Genomic DNA, 12,117 nt, shown 5'->3' with positions numbered 1-12,117 from the left:
AGCTTTGCTGTTCTGTTAACAAGTGAAATGAAAGAATGTTCCCCCTTGTGAACATTTACTGTCATTAACTATCAACTTCATATATGGTTTTTCAAGTCTAAATAAGCATTACGTGTAAAACTTTTCTTTCATCTTCTGATATAAATGAACTGAACTCCAAATCAATCACACATAGCACTTCTTTGGGAAAAAGAGAGAATAGAGAGGGAATGTGAAGAATATTTTCACCATGTGCAGTCTATTCACTATATTTTTAGAAAGTATTTCCTGTGATGATACTACTCCAGCAACTCTTGTAGGTTTGAGGGGTCTGCCACCTGGCTAGACTTGCAGGCCTAGATGCGATTTTGTAACCAGAATACACATCTGGGGACCTTGTCTGTTAAACCTTTGGTCTTAAATTGTGGCAAAATCTCACAAAAAGGATACTCCCCATCTAAAACCACCTCCAAATTTACTCCCTTACTTTGAGCTCCGAGTCTGGATAGTTTCATGAATTTCACGTCCAGTTTTTCCCCACCCAAATGACGCTACATTTTCCACCAACATTTAGCCTGAAATTCCCCCTAGACATTCTTGTTATAAGACTGCATGGTCTAGGGTGAAAACCTGCTGTATCTGAAAAAATAATAGATTAAAAAATAGAAAAAAAAATAGATTGGTGTGCTACAGTTTCTCTTTACATTGATGATATTTTTGTCAGTGTTCTGTAAAGTTTGTCCAGCCTCACAACACTTACTAAAAACACGTTTGTGGGCGGAGCTTGGAGAAGTACATTGTAGAATCTTTACGTCCGTTTCCCTGTGAGGTGCCCAGCATGTATGTTTTACTTGTGGAATACAGTTTAGCTTTGGTTTCGCATGTGCATGTCTTACTTTTCCTCCAGGATAATGACTTTTCTCTCCCTTTCCCTTGTTCTCCCCCATTTTGTAACCATTTGGTTTCTCCCAACTGTCTGTCTTCCTGCTTGCCTCCTCCCCCGGACTGCTCCATAACCTTGTGTGGGGGGATTTGATCGTTCTCAGCTCACTCCCTCTGAAACCCGCCAAGAGTGATAAAGATAGAAGTCTGAAACAGATTGCTCGGTAAGCATGCATTCACTCGCACACCAATACATGAAAAACAAACAAAAAACACAAACAAAAAACAATAGCTTTTCCCTTTCCCTTAAGAGATTGTGTTACATGCCGCATGTGTAATCAGCCTGTATGTGGTTGTGTGTCAGTTTGTGGTCTTTGATGATCAACTGTAATGAGATTTCTCCCTTAGTGCCTCCTCAGTTGCATTAGTGCCCACTCACTTCTGATAATCAAACGTAGATGACTGATTCATCCTTCACTCTGCATGGGACTTGTGGCGACTTGTGGTTTCATGGGTTGCTTGAATGATTATCTCTTCCAGTAGAATGATCAGGTATTCCATTGTCCAAAACAGAAGGGTCAGTGGGTAGAAGTGGATTGGAATTCTTTTTCTTTTGCCACAGCTGTTAGAGCAGTAAAACACACAAAAAACAAATATAAGGTGATTTACAAACAGTACCAACCTTGCTGATGTTATTCTGTTTAGCTGAATGGCTGAGTCAGTGATGTTTCAGTCATGTTTCAAATGAAAATGAAAAGACAGTGGACTCTGTCACCTCCCGCTGTCTTAGTCTGTTGCATCTAAAGTATTTCGCTTTTTTCCCAGGCAACAGATATAAAATAATGGCTAGTCTTTTGAGGTTACCCTTAGCCTGACATGGACAGCAGAGCGATTGACTCACTTCCTCTCATAGCGCATGAGAAGCCTGGCTGCCAACTGCATCAGAGTCAACAAGCCATAGACCAGCTGCTCCTGAAATTCAGTGACTCTGAAGTTGGCTGCTTAATCAAATTCCTGTTCTATCTTAAATGATGCAACAATTACATTAAGGCACTTTTACAAGTGCAACAATCTAACTGCTGCTACTTTTAAGGTGGAACAGAAATTTTGAGCAAAAATCTGGTGAATGAGAAGCCAACTTCAGCCGTGTAGGAATTTAGATATGAAATGCTGCATGCTGTTTTTGCCAGGCCTGTGGGGCTAATGCTGTTAGTTTACTGCTCTAACAGCTTTATTGACATAAGTTTGTGTACATATTGTTTGTTTTTTACTGATTTGGACAATAACCATTTTACAGATTTACTTTGGTTGTCAAAAGTAGTTCATAAATGTGAAGGGCCTTTTCAAAATAATAATCCACTATTAACTCCTATTTTTATAAACACGGTCACACATTGAATGAAAAAGCAGGCCACCACTGTGACGCAGAAATAGAAAGCTTCTAATAATGCCTGCATTTAGCAACAATAGCACTGCTCCAAAGCTCTGGTTTTGTGAAGCGTGACAAGTTATTTGATTCGGCTAATTGCTGAACCTTGTGGACTTTTTTTGAGTGCTCAGTGTGAGTTAGTGAGTCGCAAGCCAGTTCCATGAGGTGCTTAACATCTTTAAAAAATTCTCATTTCACACTTTTCAAATTCTAAATTCATCCGGTGGACCAGGTGAGAGTCATAATAAGTGGAGTGTGTCTTTGGCCTGGTGTAGGTGCTTTATCTCAGGGTCTGGTCATGAGTTTTAATTTAACTTTTAATTCGCAGGCTAGGTGTTTTCTTTGTATTATCACTGAGACTAGGTGTTTTTTTTTTTTTTAATTTCAGTTCTGTTTGTAGATGTTTATCACTTAAGTAGAGCTGGACTATATTTTTCATTACAATGAGAGGATAAATAGTCCTCTTTAGTTGTGTTTAGAGTAGTTTTGTATGTGAAATATTGAATAAAAATCATTGTCCTCAGTTTTTAATATTTTTAATGTGGATCTTCTGGAGCCCCCGCGACCCTGGCGGAGAAGCGGCTTAGAAAATGGATGGATGGATGGATGGATGGATGGATGGATGGATGGATGGATGGATCTTCTGGAGCTTTTTTTGTGTTCCCACGAATCAAATAACAGAAAAACTAAATATTATAATACGTATCAGCTGTCAGGACAATGTCTTCAAGTATCTTATGTTTTGGACATAATGTCCATCACTGTTTGCAAATTGAATAAATAAATAAATAGAAACTGAGCACTAAAATAAGCAGGAAAATGTCATATTTTAAGTGTTTTCTGTAACTTATCTTCATTTAGAAAATCAACAAAACAAACACCTTGTATTTTGGTGCTCAAACTTTTGTAGATGACTGTTCATTAAAGAATAAACGTCTTTCAACTTTTCTCTTGATCTGTCTTTCTTTCTCTCCGTTTCACCTTTAGGGAGTTCATGAACTACATTGGGCGCTACAAGGCATTTTTTGCTGCGCTGCCGGAGATGCTGTGTGAGGGAGAGGTGGTGCGGGACGAGTTCACCTGCTGGAGTGGAGACGACGTGGTGGAGAGGTGAGCCTGTGTTTTTCATTAGAGGAACAGAGACAAACAGAGGATGATGGCTGATAAAAACAAGATAATATCGCGGAAAGAATGCTATGGAGGAAAGAAGGAAACTGACTAAGAGAGATGGAGTGGAAAGATGATGGACAAACCAAGAGAGACAGATGCATAAAGGAGATATGAGTGGAACAATGGGTGAATAGAAAGAGTAGAGAGACCCATGTGACTTCTAAGGTCAGAAAAAGGTGGAAGGAAAATAGGAATTAATAAGAAGAGAGTGCGTGAAGAGAAGAGGAACGAAAGATGTGCCTTTCACTATAGTTTATTTCATGTACGGAGTTTTGTTGAACAACTTCACTTTTGCTGCTATTTGAAATTAAATGTTTGGGGACACTTGGCTTTTCAAAACGAGCAAGTGATCTTTGCTGCAATGATATACCTCCTTGTTGTGATGTCAGCACTTACGTTTTATGTCCAAAAGTTTGTAGACACCTGCTCATCCCACATTTCTTCTGTAGTCAAGAGTGTTTTTAAGGAGTTTGTCCCCTTTTGCTGCAGTAACGGCCTCGGGAGAAATGTTTTTAGAATAAACAGTAAGCAGCCCCAGCCAGTAAAGTTGGTGTAACATTGGCAATTCCATTTTTTGTCACTAAATTCATTACAGTTCTGAGGCCAAATCGAAGATGACAGTGTGCTGCAACCACTTTTAATGAACTGCACTTCATTGTTTTTTTTAATTTATTCGACAAAGATTAAGACTCAGCTCATTGGGTATCACTGTGTTCTCTCCCGCTTTCGCTTCAGTGTTAGGGACCGTGGGAAAATTACATGACATAATGATATAGAATGACAAAGACAACCTGCCTCAAAAAAAAAAAAAAACCCTGTTTAATGCAGCCAAAGTAGAGGACTCTGTTACCTATGACCCACTTAGCTCTATTCCCACTTTGCAGAAGGGATCCTGATCGATAGCAGAGGCCATATAAAATACAGTTATTATACACGTCACAGTCTCAGGGCAAATTCTCCTGGGTCTGTAAATGTAGAAAAAGCACTCTGACAATCTGAAAAGGCAGTAAAGTGTCCCCAAACTTTTCACAGTTAGTGTCCAAGGCGTGTGTGAGTGTTTTTCTGTGCGTGCATATGTTTGAGGGAGTTTATTTTGTCTACTCTTGCTCTTGGAAGGATGAGATGGATTGTTACACTCCGTGGATTACAGATAGAATGAAGGAATGCACCGAGGAACTGTGTCCATTATGAGAGAATTACCTCTGCGGCCTGGAGCTTCGCTGCTAATCGCTTTATAATGACTTCTGTTGGCTCTCTGCTGGAGATATTTAGCTTAAAGGTTTGATGTCTGGTTCTAATCTTTAGGTTTCTACATCACTGTTTCAGAGTACTGTGGGAAATGGAAGAGTTTGGGGTTTGGATTTGATGGCATGGATATGCATCAGTGATAATGCTTTTAGGAATAGTCACAAAGTGCATCTTTTGATCATATGATGGAACTTTTGGAATTGAAAGTTGCTTTGTGAGGCATATGTCCTCACTTTGCCTCTTCCTCTTCTCATTATCTCTCTCTCTCTCTCTTTTTCCCTCTCTCTGCCGATGTTTGTTTCACTGCGGCTGGTTTTTTTTTTGGTTTTTTTGCTGCGTGTGGGCCTTCATCAGCCCTTCTCTGTCATCAATCATTCTCTCTCGCTGCTTCGCTCTGGCCTTGCTTCTTAAAAATCACTCAGCAATTATGAAAATGCTTTCACCATCCCTCTCCATCTCTCTCCCCGTCTTGCACCATCTCGTTCAATCCCGCTCTTTCCCGCGGCCGTCCCAGCTTTTGGGCCAATTTCCATGGTAACCCCCGCAAATCTTGGCAAACAGAGTCACCGTCAATGCCACTGAACAGAGAACAGAGAGAGACGCTTTACATGCTTACTTGGCAGAGCATTAGTTCCTCTTAATGTACATGTATATATGATGTCACATAAGCATTATGCTGCTCATGTTTACATGTGTTCCTGCGTGCAGGGGCTTTGGAGATGGGTTTTGGTGACATTAGTTTTGTGGTAGGTCTTGAAGAGCTCTGAGAAAAGTGGGTGTGAATCCCCAAACATGCCAATCATGGTGTTATAGAGCTAGATATTATAATTAGAGGTAACAGTTCAGTCAAATTGGTTAAGGTGTTTAATCAGATTCCTTTACCGTAAGTGTAGATGATCAGCCAAGACTTGTTTGATATCTGAAGTTTGCCTGTTTAGTTTTGTATTGGAGCTAATAGGCTATCGAGTATGGGAAACGTACCATACCAATGAGCATCAAGCAAACAACTTGCTATCATGCACTTGCCTCCAAATGCATTGATTTGGGAACGCTGTCTGTTAACATATGCAAGCAAAAAAACCAAACAAAATATTTTGCTATCATATTTACATCACTGTGTGACAATGGCGACCTACTAGTAGAGAATTTTTACTATTTATCATAAACAAAACACCTCAACACATGCTTTAATAGAATTAGATATAAACACTTACAGCATAAAAAGTCACAGTCAGGGTTCATCTTGAAGTAATCTAAAGTAGACTTGCTTTGTGATTGTTAAGAGTGAGTGTCTGACCCTGTAGGATAAACTGTTATGTATTAAAATAGCTGTCAAAAGAAATTGTATTTCCAAAACGGTCATTTCAACTAAGGAAAAATGTTCTTGTTTAAAATTTTTATTCCAAGCAATTTGGACCATTTCTGTTGGCCCTTTCCTCATGACATGTTCACACAAGATAGAGTCATCAGTTAGTGGCCTGTGGGCTGCATAAACAAGTTTTCTGCTTAGCCCAATCGTATTACCCAATTAAATTGTTTCACAACAATTTTTAGGTTCTATTCAAATTCTCTTGACTCTGTGAAAACATTAAGGTATTGAACATCTCTGAAGGGGTCAAGTTATACTTCCCAAGCATAAGCAAGAAAAGTTTTTATATAGCACAACAGGTGTTGTCACAAAGCGGCTTTACAGAACAATCAGCATTACAGAAAGAAAATCCGGGTCCAAGCCCACATGAGCAAGCCAGTGGCGACAGTGGTAAGGAAAAACTCACTAAGGGCAGGAGGAAGAAACCTTGAGAGGAACCAAGACTCAGAAGGGGAACCCACCCTCTGATCGACACCGCACAGCAAACATTGTTAGAATAAAGTATTATTGTACAACGTGGGAAAAACGGGTGGGGCAGTGGTTAATTTGATTTTTATAATTATGCTGCTGCAGCAGCAGCATCTGAGGTGAGAACTGCAAAGCGTTTTTACAGCAAGAAGCTCAGTGGTGGTCAAGCCGGTCTTGAAGGCTGGAGAGCAGTGGGCACCTGATCAAGGCAGAAGAGTCAACAGCATCAGACGCACAGGATGGGCAGCTGTTCTACTCAGCAAGAAAGGAAAAAAGCCCAGAGTCAGTTCTGTAATGAGTGACTAATCACAGATTACAGTATTAACAGAGCAGCAGGGACTCTGTCAGGTCTAGATCTGACAGGGAAAACTAATTACCAAAGGCTTGACTACACAAGTAAGTTTTTAGCCTAGACTTAAAGACTGAGGCTTTCTGAGGCCTGAACATTAACAGGAGGATCATTCAAAAGCTGGGGGGCTTTGTATGAGAAAGCTCTCCCCCCTATTCAAAGTAGGCATGATGGTTCATAGTGTGTGTGTGTGTGTATATATATATAAACTGAGTGTCATCAGCATAACAGTGAAAATCTATGCCATGTTTACTGATAATGGTGCCCAGTGGCAGCATATATATTATGAATAATATAGGCCCTAAAACAGAGCCTTATGGAACACCGTACTTTACTTTTGTGAGGACATATGATTCACATTTTACACTAATGAACTGGTAGCACTCAATGAGGTAGGAACTGAGCCAGGAAAGAGCTATTCCTGTAACCCCTACAAGGTTTTCTAGTCTATCTAGTAAGATAGCATGGCCTGTTGTGGCAAATGCTGCACTAAGATGAAGGAGGACTAGCAAAGACACATTTCCTTTGTCAGATAATAATAAAAGAACAGTTTTTACTGGTGCTGTTTCTGTACTATGATGTGGCCTAAAATCAGACTGAAATGTTTCATGTATATGATTCCTATGCAAATAGAAACTTAATTGTTTTGCTACTTTTTCCAATATATAAAGGGGAGAATCGAGAGAGGTCTATAAAATGATTGTTCGCAGGGATCAAGGTTATCTTTCTTAGTCAGCGATCTAATTACTGCTAGTTTAAGAGTTTTTGGGGTGTTTCCAAGGCTAAGCGAGGAGTTTATTATTGACAGAATAGGCTTGGTTATTTTCCTTGAGGAAACCTGTATGAATTGAATGTAAGAGCCGTTGAAATGCCCCATAGTGTATATTCCAGCCCTATCTGATAATCAAGTGTCTATTTTTCATTAGACAGCATGTACTGAAGTGTTCATTAGCCATGTTAGCAGTAGTGACCAGGCAAGTTTTTCAGTCTATTCTACACAGATAGGCCGATTAGACATTTTGGCAGAAGCAGTTTTGCTAGTGAGCTAGTGAGCTGGCTTTACTTGGTATCTTGCAAAATGTCTTTTGAGTCTTCCTCCCTGGCTTTTCAGTAAAAAAACACATCCAGTCCATTCTTCATTGAAATGATTATTAGCTTCAACTTTGCTAGTAAGACATTTTGACAGATGTTTTTGCTAGCTAGCACTGTAGCTGACTTTCTAGCTGGGATTGTGTTCAGTGTGTTTCTTTCTTGGCTTATCAAAAGAAAACGCCCCGTGTTACCACATTTTAAAAGGTATCTAATAATTGAGCTGTCTTAACTGACCTTATTAGTTATAAATCTTATGCTTGATGATTGCTTGTCCTGCATGGATGTGAACCGACTGGAAATAGATTTATTGTTAAGTCAGCAGACTTAACTGTGTCATTGTTGTGAAAGAATTTGAGTGTCCAAAAGTTGAGAATGAATAATGGGGTGTGTCTGTTAGTGTGGGAAATGTGTGTATGTTGGGTGTGCTGGTGTGTGAGGGTGGGGGTTTACAGTCAGTAATAGAATTTTATAGTCAATGCAAAATTGACCTTGTAACCAGTGTAGGGTTGATCAAACTGGGCTAATATGGTGGTTCTTGTGAGGACTCTGGCTGAAGCTTTTTGAGTGAGGCTTTTCCTGGGACATTCAGACAGCAGGGCATTACAGTAATCTAGCCTTGAAGTAATAAATGAACTAACTTTTCTAACTAACTCTTGATGTGTGTGTGTGTGTGTGTGTGTGTGTGTGTGTGTGTATATATATATATATATATATATATATATATATATATATAAAATTGGCCCCACGTCAGTTCAGTTGGATGACCCCTTGATTTACATGAAGTTGTTTCTTTAACAGAAGGTAACTTCTGCCCATGAATGGATGAATGAATGATCGTTTTACATGTTGTTTCTTATGATCTACTCTCAACAAAAAAAAGACCACACATTTGTTGATGATGCAATAGAAGGGGAGAGAGGGTCAAGTTGTCATTTGCTGTGCTCGTTATTTCTGATGGTTTGAGGATAATTTGACTTCATGTTTTGTTCACTTTATGAGTCATGCTGGTAAGACGTATTACTGAATTGAAACACTTTGTTCCTAACTGATCTTTAAAACCACTCCCTTGATTTGTGTTCCTGATGGAAGGCCAACTGTGCTGTGTGTGTGTGTCAGTGATGAGTCTGGCCTATGTGTCAGTAGTAATAGAGGAATTCCTGTCTGCTTATTTGACCTGTTCTAAGATGTTTGGTTGTGTGCAGTGCAGTGTGGAGATGCAACTTGATCAATGTGCAATGCGTACATATATATTAATGATATGAGTATACATGCACATGTTTGTTTTCTACCATGTCAGAACTAGGGATACGCAACTAGGTTTGCTATTCCAGTATCCATAAGAGTTTATGAACAGATATCCAGTTAACAGGGACAAAAAAGCAACAACAAAAGAGGAGGAAAAAGGCCAAACTTGGTGTAAGGCTGTGGGCTTACTGTTTAGATGATAGCACTGGATGTTGAAATTTGAAGACATTGTATTATTAAATAATCCCCAAGGGGTAGTTTGATCCCTGGTGATGCTACAGCCATCTGTGGCAAGGAGTACAAGAGAGCACAAGTGGGTGGTTAGGAAAGCCCCCCATCTCCCCCAATTACTCAGCATGATGCTGGTCAGTGTAAGCGTCTTTTAGGTGACATAACAGAACTGGTGGTTGGCGCTTTGCTCTGGAGCATGTTTGCTGTCCAGTGATGTTGCGTGAGCAACAGTTCAAAAAAGATGCAGTGACTCGCTTTACAGATCTCAGAGGAAGCCTGTGCTAGCCTTCGTCCCCTTTCAGCACTAGTGGTAATGTGTGATTGGAAGAGTCGTAACTAGTGGGTTAAATTGGATACAACTAAATTGGGGAAAATCAAAAAAAAAAAAAAAACCCAAGGGAAATCAGTAGGTTTTTGTGTTGGATGAGTAACAGAAACTGCCTCTCAGATAAGCTAATGAGCTAACCCTAAACACTACTCTACTGGATGCTGATGAGGGCTCATCATCTACGCAAAGTCTTTTTTTCTGTATTGGCTAATCTGCCACAATGTTACTATTTCCATTGTGAGACATGTGCCGGGCCCTGACAATGACAGCCGAGAGAGCCGGCAGAAAGGCGTGGCCCGAGCGCTCAGCCGCGATGCACCTTGGCGAGGAAGCCAGGGAGAGAGCCGCAAGGGTGGAGGGGGCGGAGCACATATCATGGACCTAGCTAATGTCAGCTAGAGTACTGGTGGCAGAGCGGGCGCGCACTACCTCTGCCTTCTCAGTCATGTCTTAACCATGCACCCTTGCCAATGCGTTCACATTCAGGTGTTCATATTTTATAGAAGAATATACATGTAATCGTAGAATATATATATTTTCCCTGGTTGAATGTAACAAATACCCAAAAAGTGATTTCAATATTCTAATACTGGCACTTCAGATGCTGAGTTTGAGTACCTGCGCACATCCCTAGTCTTAATGTGCCATTAAACATAATATATACACATTGTCACTGTTGAAACAGAACCTTGGATCTCCATTTGTGTTTTTTTTTTTGGTAACATTTAAAAATGCCGTCAGTCCTTTATTATGTATTAAATATTAAATTTTAATCATGAATGGGCCAATGGAAATGCTCTTGAATTACTTGGGGTGTGTGTCCACACACACACACACACACACACACACACACACACACACACACATATATATATGTATACTTATTTTCTAATGTTTTAAAATATTGCCTTATTTCGTTTTAAACAATAAAAAATGAAGCTTTTGTGAAATAAAATGTCATTTTCCCCTGATAAAGTATGAAAACACCCACATACCATGTAACTACTGAGTGTTTTCATGTTTGTGTTTGTTTAGGTGTTTACAGGGCACAGGAATGTATGCATGAGCGTACACCTGGCTTTCTCTGTGTGTTTGTATGTGTGTGAATGTTAAAACGTTTGGAATGGGAGACCACACACAGACATAAAACAAGTGACAGATAGAAGAGGACACTGATAATGAAAGGAAAGACACAATGTACTTGTAGGTGGGGTGGAGCGGCACAGAAAAGAGAAGGGGGAAAAATAAACACAATGAAGACAGAACGGAGAGGGGAGGGAAGGTTTTGCGTATTCTTTCTCTCTCTGCTCTCCCCCTTCTCTCCTCGTCTCTCTCTTTCTACTCCGCACTCATCTCCTCTGTTCCAGATGTATGAATGGTAAACAAATGGCTCGTCATAAGGGGATAAAAATGTGTGGTATTCAGAAGCCCATACTAAAGGGCCCTGCCCTCTAGAGCTGTGAGTCAGCCAACACATACGAACACAAATATGCTTATTCCATCACTGTGTTAAGCCTAGAAAATGGTACAGTCTATAGCACAGTTGTCGTAAATTCACAAACATCTGTTTTTCAAATTTTGATTTGAATGTTTTTCAACCATGGGTCCACTAATTCAGCACAGTGAAGTACTGTATGACTAGATCTAATTGAGCATGACCGTGTCCACACCCATGCTTCAAGTGCAGTTTCTAAATTGTCCATTTAACTGGGTGGATGGAGCATTAAATTGTGCGATTTTTTGATAAAAGGACGTTGCACCTAGAGCCAGGACCTGGCCAAAGATGCAGTTTTAGATATTGTGCCATAACCAATGAGGCTGATTAGCCCCCTGACAGCCATTCTGGAAATGCAGTGGACCGGATTGTTTTCATATGGTTAAAACTTCAGAGTGATTTGGTGGCCTGCCATGAGCCATGATATATACAATTTACATATTTATGAATCCTACCTTTGTTTTTTATCAGAACTGCATGAAACCGGCCCTTTTTTTCTTGATGAATCATGAAATAAAAAAATGAATAAAAACAGGTTTTGTTAAATCGCTCTAAAACTGCAAGTCTATAACACAATCACAGAATGACCGTGTCTGATAGATCAAGCTTTTCCAGAACCTTTTGGTACATCTCATTTGGAAATCAGTTACCTACACCCTGGACAGGTCGCCTGGTGTCTATTTATTTTTTTGTCTCAATACCAGAAAAGTGCTGCTATTGATTATATTGTGCAGTGGTAATTTGTGGAAAAGCCATTATAGCATAGGCAAGGGACATAAATGCAGTGTCACCAAAAGGTCCAGTTTTACTCAAACCTTAACTAAATCACATG

At 39.9% G+C, this 12,117-nt stretch overlaps 1 protein-coding gene across 2 annotated transcripts in view; it reads left to right on the top strand.

Annotated features, from left to right (window-relative positions):
- gpc5c (glypican 5c) overlaps nucleotides 1-12,117 on the top strand; it is a 306,030-nt gene that overhangs the window by 113,529 nt on the left and 180,384 nt on the right. Inside the window, exons 5-6 of one of the 2 annotated variants that reach the window (XM_017702514.2) lie at nucleotides 1,026-1,085; nucleotides 3,278-3,400. In XM_017702514.2, the coding sequence (XP_017558003.1) occupies nucleotides 1,026-1,085; nucleotides 3,278-3,400 (183 nt within the window). The remainder of the gene's footprint in view (nucleotides 1-1,025; nucleotides 1,086-3,277; nucleotides 3,401-12,117) is intronic. The other variant, XM_017702515.2, reaches the window with a different exon arrangement.

This window comes from Pygocentrus nattereri, chromosome 19 (assembly GCF_015220715.1).
Source record: "Pygocentrus nattereri isolate fPygNat1 chromosome 19, fPygNat1.pri, whole genome shotgun sequence".
Taxonomy (NCBI): Eukaryota; Metazoa; Chordata; class Actinopteri; order Characiformes; family Serrasalmidae; genus Pygocentrus; species Pygocentrus nattereri.
Note: the sequence above shows the minus strand (reverse complement) of the source record. Positions and strands in the feature narration are given on the sequence as shown.